The sequence below is a fragment of the Sebastes umbrosus genome, chromosome 3 (assembly GCF_015220745.1).
Source record: "Sebastes umbrosus isolate fSebUmb1 chromosome 3, fSebUmb1.pri, whole genome shotgun sequence".
In the NCBI taxonomy this organism is placed as follows: Eukaryota; Metazoa; Chordata; class Actinopteri; order Perciformes; family Sebastidae; genus Sebastes; species Sebastes umbrosus.
Genome location: NC_051271.1, coordinates 34,411,976 through 34,428,626, shown reverse-complemented (window position 1 = coordinate 34,428,626; position 16,651 = coordinate 34,411,976). Strand labels below are relative to the sequence as shown.

The following is a 16,651-nucleotide window of genomic DNA, read 5'->3' as shown; positions in this document are numbered from 1 at the left end:
GGTGTACATTCCGGCTCTATTCCACCACTTTGGATTTCATTACACACTCGAAGGGGTGACTGTGATCATCTGTAAGGGTGTTGACATTCATACTGGCTGAACAGTGTGAGGCTCGTTGTGATTTTGACTCTTTGGGAGTATTTATATAAAAAGAGCGACAATTTCCACACAGTTTATGAGATGTGGATCAGATTGTGTTTCAACCTGCCCCGAAAGGGAAACAACCAATCACAGCAGAGGAGTCTCTAATGCAGCTGTCAATCACTGCTCGCAAAACTGTTTTCAGAAAAATCTTGAAGCGTATAGGCTACTCTTCAGCTGTAAAATTAGAAAGTTTGTGACCCGGCCGCCATGTTTAAAACAGTCAAGCCATAACCACCAAGCATTGCCCCACTGTCATTTTACCACTGAACAGTTTACTAAAAGATGTTTCTGAAAACATCTGAGGAGAGAAATAGACATTACGGTAACAGAATATTGATTCATATTGGATCAACGCTGCCTAGTTTGACTGTTTGCGAGTTTTTGCGAGCAGTGGTTTTCTCTTCTATCCTCATCACCTTTGAAGTGGTTGGACACTGTTGATGGTGATATTGATGCCTTTTGAGACCAGGGTCACTTGAGTCTCATCTGCCTGATCCTAGGATGTTTTAAATTGGGAACCCAGAGGGGATCAAGAACTAATCCAGAGTGTCCCACGACAGCTCCAACACACACAAGTCAAAATCATCTCAAAACCAAAGATGCAGCAATGATTGTGGGCTCACAATGCATACTACTGCAAACATACTATATACTAGTATAGGTCCAGTATGTATACTAGTATACTAGGTACTAGTATGTATATCAGATCAGTAAAGCTCAATGCAGCATGCACCCACAGGCCAATGTAACATGGATATTATCCCTTTTAAATGTTGGTGTTCTTTTTCCATATTATGGCATTGAAATACATCTATGGAAACTCTTTTCTTTCACCTATTTTAGTTACATATATGATAGTCTTCATATAACGCATACACAACAGTATCGCAAAGTGCTTTACAAAATAATATATCACATATAGACAGATGTTTTAGGGGCATTTTTCATCATTTTAAAAGGTAGAAAACAAGCAGCACTGCTCAGTGCAAATCAACAAAATACTCTATTATATTTTCTTTCCAGAGGCTTTTGCAATTTATGGGTGTTTCTGCAACTACAGTCACTTTTGACTCTCCCAAATTAAAAAAAAAATAAAATCAACCTCTATGGCTTTACACATCAGAGTATGTAATACATATACAGAATGACATATAGTGGTTAAGATTTTAATCTGTAACATGTTTATTTTTGATGGTTTTCATCACTTGTTCTTACTATTTTCCTTTTTTAATTTCTGTAATATTTTTAAGACTTTGAACATATTTTATCAGGCTTTGTGCATCATTCTATATTGTTACAAAAACAATTTAAAAAAAATAGGGGATTTCATGATTTTCTCTATACTAGACGCAGTAACCACAGATATCAGCCTGTTTTTTATGACAGATATTGCAATTCTAATGTGTTTACCACAACACCTAAAGCTGCTGTGGTAATGACATATTTTAAGTTGGCCTTCTCTTCCTGCCGACCTGGTTCTGACCTCTGCCGGTTGTACGGATTGAAGATTTTGGACTTACTCTTTAACTTTTGGGTTTCTGTCTGTTCTGTGCCAGCCAGTGTTACACATGATATGGTACACACACATACACCAAACAGCAGGCGCTTCATGCACATATTAGTGTGTGTACTGTAGGTCTAGGTGACCTTCCTCTGAGGGAAGGATGACCCTCATTTAGGCCATTCTCCAGCTGACAGTGAAATGTTGAACAAAATGGTAGGTTGTGCCTCCCCCTCTCACTAACACACTCCTCTGCTGTGGTTTCTGTCTCTCTCTCTCTCTCCTTCCTTCTCTTTGAGCCCTCACAGCTGCTGGAGCTGAACATCCTGCCAGCATTTTATTAACAATCTTCTTTAATAAACAGACACTCATAACTAGCGGTTATATTACTTTACAGAAGCCTTCTAAACTAGATAATTAACCTATTAGTTAGCTTGTACATTCTACATGCCCATGCCAAATGGATTTTGAATAACCTTTATTAATTAGCTTCCAGTCACAGCCCTCTTTGATTGTCGTTGGTGATTTTATTCCATCTATAACTACAACATCCTCTGAGCTTCTAACCACCAATCAAAATGTGTTTTCTGGAATTACAACATCAGCTAAATTGGTTACCCTTGCTTTATTCGTTTTTTGAGATGGATCTGCCACACCAAACACAAATCTCTTCAACCAACAGTTATCTCTCCATCCTCTCTTATTGATGAGGCCTATGCAGTAGTACTAAAATAGATTATGCACTGACCTTTCTCATACTATCACTTACTCACCTCACAATCTGCTGTCAAGCAAAAGTGGCACGTTCTGCAGTCAGACCCTGAACTAACCTCTTTTTTAGGTGTCTAAATGGGATAGTAATTTAAGAGACTTAGGCCCAGCCTAATCAGCCCCCTCCCTTGTGGCAGGGACGGTTAATTGTCAGCATGCTGGTTAGAAACAGCCCTTTCATAGATGTGCTTCCTATGGAACTGTATATGATGATATGCCTTTGTAATTAAGCACGATACATATGTTATAAAGAGGTCACCAAAAGGTAACACAAACAAAGAATGCCATATGGTAAAGTGACCCCAATTATCCTGGTGCAGTGCATTTTAATTGTGCAAATCATCACTTCTGTACATTCAGATTCCCTGGCACAGAAAAAGTCAATCTGGCAGCAAGAACACACGCAGAATCAAGATTTATCACTAATGAGAAGAGACTTTTTCTGGGTCACAGGTCACCCAGATGACCCACACTGAAAGTTTTGCCCGATAATGGTCTCAATAAAGAGCAGATAGTTCATTATCTCTTGGTAAATATTTACTTCTGGTTCCCTTACCTATACATGTAACCCTACAACTAATCAATATTTTAATATAAACAATGGATCAAATGATGATTAATGTGGAAGGTGTCTCTCACTTCCCCTCAGGTACAGTATATATGTTTTATATATATCGTTTTTACAGCCTGCGACTTCCTTGTTTCAGTAAATGAAGATTTACGCTCCCACTGCCATCCGTGGTTGTCTGCTTTAATATGATCATGATCATCCCACAGCTGGACACCTAGGCCCTGCAAAGACACTGGCACGCCTCGGGCTCATGTTCTTTTGGCCAAACATGGCCTCTGATGTCAAGAAGTATGTGGTCTCTTGTGCTGTGTGTCAAATCACTAAACCAAGCCAAATAAAGAAAGCCAGCTGGTCTCATGGTCCCCATTCAACCACAAAGGCCCTAGAAATACACTGGCATGGACTATGTCAGTCCGCTGCCTCGCACCTCAAGCGTCAATTCTTCCATCCTCGTCTTCGTAGATTACTTTTCCAAGTGGATGGAAGTGAGCGCAGTGAGAGAAGCAACAGCTCAGGTTCCAGCTAACAAGTTCATCAGTGATGTCTTTGCCCGATGCGGTGCTCCGTCATACCTCATTTCGGACAGAGGGACACTGTTATTGTACGTGTCCACAGGATCCGTCCTTTCCACGCTCCCCATTGATTGTCTGAGTAAGCAGCCTTGCAATGCATTCTTGGAGCGTGGCGGCTAGATTCGAGAGACGGAGCCTCACGACGCCCGCTCCTCATTTGCATAAAGTTGAGGTCTAGTCTACTTTATGCAAATCACGGGCGTCCGACGCGACTCGCCGCCTCTCGAAATTCTCTAGAAACTTTTAAACTAAGCGTTGTTGATCCAAAATAAAAACAGATACAGCAACTGCGTGGCTTATTTCTCGCCTCAAATGTTTTCAGAACCACATTTTGGTGAACTATTTTCGTGAAATAAGAGAAGAAAGTTTCCAAATGAACCTCCATATTGTTTCCGGTTTGAAAGCTGGGAGCAGCAGCCCATGGAGGTAAAGCGTTCGTCCAATCAGGTGGGGAGAGCCTTGTTTCTAGTGACAGCCCACCAAGCGTCCAATGCTGGGTAGCGGGGCGTCCCCTCGCGATAAAAACGCCCCTGTGGACACGTACCATTAGTGAGTGATCTCTTATAGAGCATGTTGTGTCAGCACTTGGGACTGAGCACAGACTCACTACTGCATATCATCCGCAGACAAATGCAACTGAACGTGTCAATCGTACTCTCAAAACAGCCATTGGTGCATATCTCGGTGAGAAAAACGCATCATGGGACAAGTTCATTCCCCAGATCTGTTTTGCACTGCGCCCCACGAGAGTACAGGTTTTAGTCCCTTTATGATGTTGTACGGACAAGAGTTGGAGACTCCGCTTGACCTTGTCACCCAGCCTATGTGGGATGGAGTGGATGACCTGGGAGTCACCTACCCGGAGAGCCTCACTTCAAGAAGTGCATGATCATGCCAAAGCAGTGCTTACTAAGAGTCACAATCGTCAGAAGCGCGACTATGACTTGAGACGTCGCAAAGTCTCCTAAAGGATTGGAGACCTATAATTAGAGTGAAATCCCATCCGAGGTTGGACGCTCTAACTAATTTAACAGCCAGGCTGGCCCGACTGTACTCTAGCCTTTACCGCATCTCCAGGAGGATGTCGGATGTGAACCACAGTCTCACCAAGGTTGACAGTGGGGAAGATGCTGGAGTTCATTGCAGCTTTTCCATACGTGGGCAACAGCTTCGTCTAGCAAGCGTACAGGACACGTAACCTCTGAAGGACAGAGCTCTGTCGTCAACACAGTAGCCGCAGATGTCTCTGTGGATATGCCTGTTGAAGAAGACACCTACGTCACTGACTTTGACCCCATTCACCCTGCTCAGAACTCTGTACAAGATACTGGTGAAATGATTCATGACACTGAAAACTATGACTCACCTCTGACCAATTCTGTACCTGCACTTACAGGTTGTTACGACGGAAGACCAAGACGAACCCCCAGACTCACCTCTGGTTGGTCAGACAATAGATGAGCCACGTTTTTGTTATTGTTCACGTGTCTATACATGAGGTTTAAGTCCTCTATGCAGCCTACCAGAGTGGTGGTGATATTGTTGATATGTTGTACAAACCAAAGATCTTTTCGATGAAAGTGAGAAAGTTTGGAAGTTGTTTTACTGTGTTTTTCAAAGGTAAAAGAAAAAAAACAAACAGGGGATTTCATACTTTACTTGTCTCGAAAACCTAAGTTTATATTTTGTTTATTTTCTTCTTGAATGTCATTGGAGACTTTCATTATGTATAGAACTGCCATGTATGCCAGTTATACAATACTTCACTGTATGTCACCCTGTTTGGTTTTAGCCATATATGTGAGCATGTTAAGTGTAGACTGAATCTCAGTAGTGTGCGGCTGAGGTCAGCCTTTGTTTAACCAGGGGGGAATATGTAACAGTCGAAACTGTGAAATGAGCCTCTAATAAACACTATAATCTAATGGTTGATGTTTATATAAATATATGTCAATATAGATGTACATGTAACCGGTGGACTTCTGCGTTGTGTTGTGTTAGTTAGAAAGGACACCGTGACACCGGGATCTCTTCATATATGGCCTCTGTTTATTCTCTGCGAAACACACAGGCAAACAGAACCTCCATGTCAAAACTCATGCCCGCTCCAGCTCCTATGCACACAATTAAAATATACAAAACGGAAGTTAGCTTAACTCGCCGTAACTAAAGCTAGTAGCATTTACTCTTAAAACAACTACGGTATTCCTAAATGCTAGTTCATTGAGATCAGTATATTGACATGTTGGGATGGATGTTATAATAGTACTAATATGGTAAGAAACAAAAATATAAACAAAACAGTATGATAAATAATGGGATGGATAAGGATAATAAATCAGACAAAAGAAATCACACCCAACTCTCCCACAGGATAGTTGTACAAAAGGGCAGAGGGGATTTATAGTTAGGACCACAGAAGAAGAAACAAATGAGGAGGGGCTCTGAACTTCACATATCCTGGAGTTTGGAGGTTCTCCTATTCAAAATAAAGTGCAACTACATCCATTTTGTATAATTATAAAAACCAGAGAACAAGATAAACATAGGGTACATAATGACCTTGTTACATACACATGTTTCATGATGTCAAATAAAACGTTGAATTACTCCTGAACTCTGCCCCCCTCACTTTTGGAATCACGGCTACACCTCTACGTGCGTTGCCTACGTGTGTCAGGTGAGGATCATATTTCAAGAATGTCTCACTGTGGGCACGCCCCGACTCCACTGTTCAGCAAAGGAAAAAAGGGAAGAAAAGAAAACCTCATACGTCGTTCTGAATCCAAAGGCCAGAACTGAAGTACATTTTCTTCTCAGATGGACTCTCAGACCAAAACAGGGAAGGCTTACCTCCAACCGCACAAAGTTGGCAAAGTGAGTACATGACAGATTTGCTTTTTCTCAGTTGCAGTGATCATTTATGAGCCTGGGTTATGACAGACGAATGAATAGACTGCCTTGTTTTACTAGCAGCGGATAATAATTGCTTTGTGTTATGATTACAGTAATAAAAATATAATCATATCAACCTTATTGCCAGAAAACTGACTTGACGCTACAGTGACTAAGCAACTAAGAAAGATAGATAGAAAGATGATGTACTGTTATATTGGATTATAATACTGCATGGCTTGGTGCTCTGTGTATTTAACAGGTGAGATGCAAGTAAAAGCATTATTTTGTCCTGGTTTCATTCAGATTCTGCAGTTAGTTGACAGAATGCAATGTGAGCTCTCCGTCTTTCTGTGTGTTGCTCAAAGACAACTCCAGAGAAGGAATCCAAATTAACAAGTTGAAACACAACACAGTTTCCACAGTACACATTCCTGTGCAGCACTGACAGAGAGTACACGCTCATGATGTGTGATGTCACTGCAGAGGCCATTAAATCTCAACCATCACACCTAGAACCTGAAACTGGTGTAGAAATGCAAAGTGTCCGTTTCAAATCACTGTTAACATGCTGTAAACGATCAGAGTTTAAATGCATTACATGAAACATGAGGTATATGTGACTTACTTTGAGTAATAATAGATGTGTAGTCAAGTAAACAGCACTGTTAAATTCACAAACATGTATTCCCTCTTTTATTTTGAAGGTAGGAAAGGGTCAGAGGTGACGTGGTGGCTTGTCCTCCCACTGTGTGACACTCCTCGAGGACGTGACTAATGTTTACCTCTCTGTGTCACATGTGGGAGGGTTTAACCTGACAATCTCATTCACAGGGTTCAAAGGTTTAGGTGAACCACCATACTTCCTCTGTTATTAATCCTGTCTCGGTCTCTCTTCTCAGAAATGGAAGCCAGTGTGGTTGTCTCTGTTTCCCCCCAGTGGCAGTGGAGTGGGTCGACTGGAGATCCAGGATATGGGAGGTAGTTACCATTTCTAATTCTATCACTATTTGTCCGGGGAAAGAAAGTTCCACTACATCAGGAATTTGGCCTAATTTTATAGTTCAAATCCAATTAATATAACTTGCTGAGTAATTACTGACATCTGGTGACATTTCCTTTCACTTTCTAAAAGTCAAAATAATAATAATAATAATAATAATAATAATAATAATAATAATAATAATAATAATAACAATAATAATAATAATAACAATAATAATGATGCTCTAAAGTTTGCATTTTTTCTTGTAATTTAGTTGGTAACTTTACCATATTGGGTCTTTAAAAATGTTCAGATAAAACAGAAAAAAGCAGCTTTTTGTTAAACTGGTCACAAGTGGAAGACATATAACTTGTATTTACAGGTCACAAGCCAAACAAATTGTGAAACACTGCTTTAATACAACACTACATTTAGTTTCCTTTTTCTTTTTTTGTTATTATCAATTATTGCAGGAGATTGAATTTAGTTTAGTTTAGTTATTATTCCGTATACTCTGTTTGAGTCGGTTGATTTCTAAAGTGAATGATGGATATGCCACAAATTTCCAATAATAACAAATTCCATCCAAACATTTTAGTGACATCCACTTATTGTGCATCCTAAATGCCCAAAAATGTGGTATGTTTTTCAGAAGTTGCGTGGAATAACTTAACTAGCTAAATAACTAACGACGTAAAAAAACATGAGCAGGGAGAGATGAGGACAGCCCCTGTCATGGGGAATCATGAGGTGGATGCTGGGTGATGGTGGTGGTGGTGTGTGTTGCGAGCAGCAGCAGCAGAACATGAGCAGCGAGTTTGACAGCTTAAATAGAGCCCAGAATTGGTGATGGTGTTATGTAAGCTCAGCAGATGCATCTGCACGATGCAGCTCCTCTCCAGATAACTGTCCGATGTCGCATGCAGGCTTTACTTGTGCACATATTACATGCAATATACATATCAAATAATCTAAGGAACAAAGAGTAACATGAAGTTGAGTTTTAGAATGATAACTATAGCAGAGTAACATACACATGAATCAGCCATTATATTGGAATGAATACAGTATGTGGTGGAGAACACTGAATAACTGTGGACAGCTGGACAGTTATGACAACACACTTCAGCTGCACGCAACAAAGTGTAGTGTGATGTAGTACACTTGATTTTTGCTGTTATGAATGATGGCCTGTGTCTGTGATAATCATGTGCCAGCTGAGGTGAGTCTTAAAGGACGTGAGGAGCACTGAGACAGGGTGGACGTGAGGACAGTAGGATTGTGGTTGATTTGGACTCTCCCCACCGGCGTGAGCTGACCTGAAAGTGTCCAAGTGACTTCCCCGATAAGAGCTGGTTGAATTAGGAAAGAAGGGACAAGGAAGGCGCTACACCTTTTCCTTCCCTCTCTATCTCCTTTAGCCTGACGCAGACACACTACATGAGGAGCATGTTTTTAAAAGCCTCAGCTGAAGACATAAAAATGAAAATGCTGACCTCTAGTTGTTTTTATGTTTGCATATAATTTGTCAGATTTTTTATTTGGCCTATTAAACGGGAGCTATTATGCTTTTGTGCTTTTTCCCTTTCCTTTAGTGTGTTATATCATGCAAAGTTACAAAGCCCGAAGTCCACACCACAGGGAGTCAGAAACACTGAAACACCTCGCTTTCTTCTGTAACGTGGTGATGTCACCAAGTAACACGTTCCCATAATACTTGTCCACAGAGTTTGGTACGGTTGACCAATCACAACAGACCCAACATTGAAGCATGTAAACATGTTCTAGTAGAAACCCAAAATAAGCATAACATATCCTCTGTCCTTGTATTTTTTACATTTTTATTTTTTATTTTTATCCTTACAGATATTTGTCTGTTGTCTGAGTGAACCTGAACAACGTCATATCTGGTTTATATCTCCTGGTGTCAGTTCAGTTTTCGGATGGACAGGTGAACATGTTTTGATAATTGTATTGCCCTCTAGGTTGCGATAGGACACAGACAGGTGAGGTCCAGCTGTGTGCGGGCGTACAGCCCAGCAGGGCTATCGCATTACAAATAACAGGACTCAATAAGATGTGACAGGCCTGTGTGAGCCCTTATGAGAGTTCCTCTAGGGTCATGTTCAGTCTGTACCAACCTTTGAAGAGACAGGTATTATTAAAACTGATTGAGGAGTGGTGTGTGTGTGTGTGTGTGTGTGTGTGTGTGTGTGTGGTGTGTGTCCAAAGTCCAAAGTGTAACAGAGTTCAGAGCGTTTGCAATGTTTGTCAAGTAGGAGTATGAAGATGTAGGAATGTTTGAAGCTGCATTGGGAAAACACAAGACTGACTTTCTCCAGGAAACTCAAAAATACATTCAGCATTATCAGTAAGAATCTGCATTTTGGAATAAATAAATTACAGCACTCAGTATATTTCTGTGAGGGTCACTTGACACTCAGCAGGCTGGTTGGGTTAATTATCTCTGAGGAGAGACAGCTGTGGATTCTAGTCAGCTGCTCAGCAGTTTTAGTCTTTTCAAGATATATTGAGTGTAGGGAGCCTTCCTTTTAGGCCTGTTTTCATTTGGCGTTTTTCCCCTCTCCCTTTAAATTGCTCGCGATTTTAGTGGTTAACCTTCGGGATTAACTTTTAGATTCCCCTGGTCCGCAATTGCGTCCCTCTCCCCGTTTCCCCTGACAATTTACTTGTGGCTCCATAAGTCATTCGCTCTTGTTTCAGTAAATCCACATTAAATAACACAGCAGAACATTGTAAGCATTGTATATGCTGAAACAAGCATGTTGCACTATATAGTATATATCTATCTATATATATATAGATAAATACATACATATATAGATAGATAGATAGATCGATATCATATGTTATTATATATAAACAATGGTCTTCCTTGTAAGCAAACATTACAAAAGATTGTGCCATAGCCATTTACTTTGACATTATGCATGCTCACCTCATTATCAGATTGAATTTTCATTCTAATATTAGATTAGATAGTATTCGATTTGAATCACTGAAAACACCTGAGATGCTTCCATATAAACAGAGGATGAGCTGGTCTATGAGACCCATCAGCTAAAGCAATGCTTACCTACTTTTAAACAATATTAATGAACAAAGATGCTGTTCATTTGATGAGTTAGGATCGTTTTAGAGCAAAAACTTATCTCATGACCTACAGCTACAGCTACATGTATATATTCTTTTCTTGGTGTAAAACACCACCCAAAAAATTAGTAAGAGCTCCTACTTAAAGCTGTCACCTGTGGCTATTTGGCATTCAGGAATTTGCAAGTTGCTGCATGCAGTTTCTTCTCTCTGACAGGCTTTGTGCAGTCAGAGAATATTTTCTCTGTTCAAAATCAAATCCTCACAATGCAACTGCTGTCAGATGCTGTAGGTAAGTTAGGTAAATGCTATGAAACAAATACTGTCCAGATGACTAAAGAATAATTTTATTGTATACTTATTGTCCAAGTTGTCTCAGTTAGCGAATGACATAAATACATTACAGGTGCATGCAATACATTTAATGCATTTTCTTTATTTAAATTCTGACATTTCAGCCTTTTGTGGTGAATTATTTTAAGATTTCGTGCTTGGTTTCCTTGATAAATAATGTTAATATAGCAATCCTGTGTCTGCTTGTCCATTATGCGTCCTCCAGGTGGCGGTGCTGGAGGTGATCATGTCAGGAGACACTACCAGCCTCATGTAGACAGAAAGCTGAAGATGGTCCGACTGTCCGAGCTGATCAGCGTCCTCAGACTCCCCCCAAACGCTGAGGCCTGTCCCATGGTCAGCCCTTCTGCTTGTTTATCATGTTTGCATGTATCAGTAATAGTTAAACAAATCATACAAGCTGCTATATCTGTGCTGTTTGCAGGAGAACATGTCAGCGTTTTGTGTGGAGACACGGGACAGAACCATGGTGTTTGCTACACTCAAAGACGACTGTGTGGAGTGGGTAGAAAAACTGTGTCACAGCACGTTTCAGGTGAGAGAGAAACAGAACTGACATTAGCTGTATCAGTACCTTGATGATTGTTATTCCAGGTCATAAGTAGGCAGCATATTCTGTAAAATAGTTTGTATCCAACCTGTAGACCAGGTTAATTCAACTCCTTTCCTTACTCTGTGTCTCTCTGTCAGAGAGCTAAGCAGCTTCAGATGGAGGAGAACCAGATATACGCTTCAGCAGATGAAGGTACATTTTCTGTTCCTTTTATCAAAGAGGTGATTGGCTGTACTAAACACACACCAGAGGAAAGATAAGAGTCATTAGAACCAGCCGAAGCACATGTATCTGCTGCATGCAACACATCTAAACAGCTTACTGTGCTAGAGACAGAATACGTATAATTATCCATATTTTGGCAGATGATAAACAGCAGGAGAGTAGATCATGCCATAGGAGTGATTTAAGTACTATCTATGGATGATTTGTTGTGACTCTGGGTCATCAGTGTGATCTATATGTTTGTTTGATAATGAAAACAGGTTTAGGTGAGGAAAGAGTATTCCTTTAAACTACAACTTGTGTGTAAAGTTGACAGGTTGACCTGATGGGGTTGCTATAGAAAAAGCCCCTAGAGTCACCAAAACCATTAGGATTCTTCATATGGGTCATGAATATCCAGCAAATGACATGGTAGACAGTCTTGTTCTGGATCAATATACAGTATGTAATGGCAATGGCACCAGCTAGTCTCCCTGGGGTCCCAAATCAAGTACATTACATTTATCACATATATACTATATATAGAACATCATATTTGTGTTACACTAATAACATTACAATTTTCCAAACATATATAAATTGCACATTCATTCGCATCATCCACAACCATTTAGCCTCAAGGCCCATCATCAGGGAAAAAGAACGAAAAACCATATATCACCAACACTGGACTATCGATCAGCTGCTTCAGTAATGTGTTCTTAGATGGTGTTTGAATGAGGATTTGTTAGAGGATTGACGGATGTGAAGAGGGCAGCTATTCCAGTGATTGATGGCACCATAAATGACTGTGAACGCCCCTGCATTTGGTAATTTGACTGTATAAAAACTCAGGTTTAGTAGAGTAAATGCTGTTACTAAAGAATGTGACTGTACTTAAGGCGAGTCTTTTCTCTATTGGTAACCATGATAGTTTATGATGCATGCTGTCTGTGTTTGTTTTTTATGGGGCAATGTAAGACTAGTCTTGCAGCTCTGTTTTGGGCAATTTGTAGTTTCCCCAGTACACCTTTTGATGCAGAAGACAGTTGAGCAATAGTCCAGGTGGCTTAAACTTAAAGATTTAACTACTTGTCCCAGAATGTGTGCTGGTACGTATAAGGCATTTTCTTGCCATGGAGATGCCATTTCCCATTTTCCTGACAATTATGTCAATGTGCTCTAGCCATGACAACTGACTGTCTATAGTTAGTCCCAGTAATTTGAACTTATCCACCTGCTGTATAGGTTCACCGTCCAAGTAGAGATTTAGTGTGGGCATAGATGACAGCTTATGACTAGATCCCAGAATAATGGATTTGTTTTTTGAGATATTTAGTACCGACTTATTTTGTTTCATCCAATCAAAGACCAAGTTTAAGTCTAAAGATAAAACTGGTCTAGTTCTCCACTTGTATTTGCTGCGTAATACAGCGTGGAATCATCGGCGTACATTTGTATACTCTCTTTATGCAAAACAGATGGCAAGTCATTTGTGAAGATAGAATACAGGAGAGGTCCAAGACAGCTGCCCTGCTGCCATCCAAGGCCAAACCTTACATCACTTCACAATGAAGTGTACAGTGTGTATGTGGTACACAATGCTTTCCTACTGTCCAAACACCCACATTGTAGTTGTTAATTCATGCATTTTGAAGGACCCTTTAGTTGTAAAATGATGTCATCACTCTATCTGATGTGTTCACTTTATGGGGTCAAACAGTGTTTGGCTTCATCCAACTGTACGTTGTTTTATTATGGACAGCCATGGCCAGAGGCAATATGTTTTCATTTTCAATTCATTTATTTGTTTAATTTCCAAGACCAGTCCATTGATGGGCACTGATAGTTTAAGTAATCATTCACATTTCATGTTACAGTCTAAAATCTTTAAATCAGTGCATATAATAATCAGAAACAAGAACAAGAACAACCATCCATAAAAACACACTAACACTAACATTCAAACAGGCAAACGAGACAAATAGTGACTTGGTGTCATGATTACAGTTCTGGTCAAGTTTTAATTGTTTAAACTGTTTTATAACAGTTTCAGGTTGTCCGTCCGTCCGTCCGTTCGTACAAACGTCCACTTGGACAAAATACGTTTTTGGCCATAACTCAAGAATTCATATGCAAATTATGACAATTTCACACCAATGTACAACAGGGTAAAATGATGAAGTGATGACATTTTGAACAGACATGGATGTAAACTGCACCTTGACTGGTTGGCGGAAGCATACAACTGCTAATCGATAATTCTAGTTTTCATAGTAATGATAAAGAATATTGTCTCCAGTCTCACAGTTCTGGGTGACGGTTCAGAGGACTGACGCAGCAACACGCTGCGGCCTGAAGGGGTCATACTGGCTGCAGGTGGGGCGAGAGTCGCTGCTGCTGAGAGAAACAAAGAAGAACGTTGTTAGAGAATGGCCATACGAACTGCTGAGACGATACGGTAAAGATAAGGTAAGGTTTTCAATTTCATAAACAATCCTAACTTACCCCTTTAACCGCTCATATGGTGTCAATTCAAACTGGATAAGGTGGGAATTATGACTGGGATGTTGAATTGGATTGCGCTAGTTACATGAACATGTTTATGTGTGTTTTCTTACCAGCTGGCCTTAACCATTGAAGCAGGCAGACGCTGTGACTCTGGTCCTGGAACATTCACCTTTGAGACGCAGCAGGCCGAGACAATATTCTGCCTGATTCAGAGTACCATCAAACGGAAGACTTCATCGGTTACTTCAGACAGCCCAAACCTAGAGGCTGAGAAAGTTACCGTAGCCAATATACGGGCTCATTCCCCTCTCCCCAAAATACCAGATATGACCAGCATGGCTGCCATTCTGGAGAACAAACTGAGGACACAGGAAGGTCAATCTGCTGCTGTAGAAGAGAGTGCACATGCTCAAGAAGATTTGGTTAGTTCATCAGAGAGTGTATCGCCGCAACCAGCTCCTATCACCCTCATGCCTCTTCCACTGGTCCCCACACATAACAGCCTCTCTGGAGGTCATCTTAGTGGCCAATCAGAAGCTGTGTATGCTGACCCAGCTGACTGCATCCAATCTGTACGAAAAGCGCAACCGACCATGGCTCTGTATGTAGACCCTGCAAGTTTTCTCCCGCTCAAACCCCCCAGCTCAGGAGAACCCGTCACTCCCCCTCCTAACTCCTCTGCTCCACGTCCCTGCTTTACCATCGATCACCCAGATTCAGAATACTCGGAGGTGTATGACAAAATCAGTCTGGTCCAGATTAAACAAACTGTCACTCAGAGCAAACATGATGAACCCATTTATAGTGAGCCCATGAGCAAGAAGGAGGAAGAGTCTCGTAAAATTGAAAGCAAGCCAGACCCATTCGCCCACCTTTATGCTCAAGTCTGCAAAACAAAACCATCAGTTAGTCCTTCTTCATCCTCTAACACCATCCCTTCCTGCTCTGCTTCATCTTCCTCTCTTACTGCCAGTATGAGCACAACAAGCGCCACAGATGATGATGTCATCTACGAAAACCTGGGCATCATTTGATTTAGTTGTACTAATTGTATTTTTGTACAGTGATTGCTAGAGACTATGGGAGTTCATTAGGAAACAGTATGCCTACAGTAGTTAGCACTTCTCCTGCATGGATGTGCTTTCTGTTGTGTATATCCATATACAAACTATAGTTCGTTATTTATTAAATAAATAACAGGGCTTACCATCTCTGGTGCAAACTCTCTTCAATGAGCATCATCAACATCTCTTCATCATCATCATCATCATCACAGCCTACACCGGGCATTATTGGCTAGAAAGAGGTCACGAGAAGTGATACGTAAACACAGACGTAGGATTCATCTGATTAGCACAGACTAAAACTGACTACTATTTGTAAGCCTCACAAAACGGTCAAATTATGGCACTTTTGGAATTATTTATAGTACATCGTACAGAGGGCAAAATGATCGTACAAATAAAATAATTATTGCAGTACATGTGCGTCTGGCAACGCTGCTTTAGCAGCGGGTGACGGAGGTCTGGTAAAACCACACCTCCAGATATTTGTCGTCTTCAGCCCCAACTGACACTGATCATTCCATTTAGATTAATTCAGCACAAATTTAAAAATGATTTGTAAATATTTTGAAAATAGCAAGTTCCAGACTTACAATATTTATACCCAGTGATATGTGATAGTATTTTTGCAATGCCATCAAATTGTCAATATTTTTAAATATGTGTTTGTTGGTTTGCTCATAATGTTGTTCAGCTGATTAACAATAATGTTTACAATGAAAATGTCCTATAGTTATTTTTCATTTATTGTTTTTTTATTAAGCTGTGTATAGTTCTGTGAAGATGAAAATAGTATTTGTCACTTTCATAGAGTGTTATAAGTCCTGTCCCCCCTTCCTAACACTAACACATACTGTAACCACTGTATATACTGTAATGTTAATATATATATATAATGTTCTTTATGCATATTTTCACTTCATGTCTTGGTCAAAATGATTTCACATAACCCAACCCATTTTGTGAACTGTATAATTAAGACTATGAAACTGAAAAAATAACACTCCATCGCAAGCAATAAAATGAACTGTTGGTCAGTTTTATGCACTCAGGGGGGGTTGGCTGACCAGTAGCTTATGGTGGCTAAATGCTATAGATATTGTTAGCTAGCTTCACACACATATTTCTGTTTAAAAGACATGAATAATTCAGTTCACTAATTCCTCTCTACTTTCACCTCATCTACCATCTGGGGGGTGTCACTTGTGGCTACAGTGGCTGCTATTCAGCAAAAGTTACATCGTTTTTACACATTTTTAATAGAAATATGAATAATTAAACTGACTGAGTCATTGCTGGCAAATCTTCATTGTTTCTCATTGTTTCAAAATGAATCTCAGAGAGTTCTTAACAGGACAGAATAACCTTGATCAGGGGACTGTGGCAGCATGTGTGAAGTAATTATGAGTTAT

The 16,651-nt window shown here is 40.2% G+C and overlaps 1 protein-coding gene across 2 annotated transcripts; it reads left to right on the top strand.

Annotated features, from left to right (window-relative positions):
• The first annotated feature begins 6,285 nt into the window (after nucleotides 1–6,285).
• LOC119486001 (docking protein 1-like) lies at nucleotides 6,286–16,139 on the top strand. 2 transcript variants are annotated; one of them, XM_037765876.1, is made up of 7 exons: nucleotides 6,286–6,436; nucleotides 7,357–7,435; nucleotides 11,113–11,243; nucleotides 11,332–11,442; nucleotides 11,598–11,652; nucleotides 13,967–14,136; nucleotides 14,289–16,139. In XM_037765876.1, the coding sequence occupies exons 1-7, from the start codon at nucleotides 6,380–6,382 to the stop codon at nucleotides 15,207–15,209; spliced, it is 1,524 nt and encodes a 507-aa protein (XP_037621804.1). In that variant the 5' UTR covers nucleotides 6,286–6,379; the 3' UTR covers nucleotides 15,210–16,139. The 2 variants fall into 2 exon arrangements, with proteins under 2 accessions (XP_037621804.1, XP_037621805.1); XM_037765877.1 differs by having other exon boundaries at nucleotides 6,349–6,440.
• The last annotated feature ends 512 nt before the right edge of the window (nucleotides 16,140–16,651 follow it).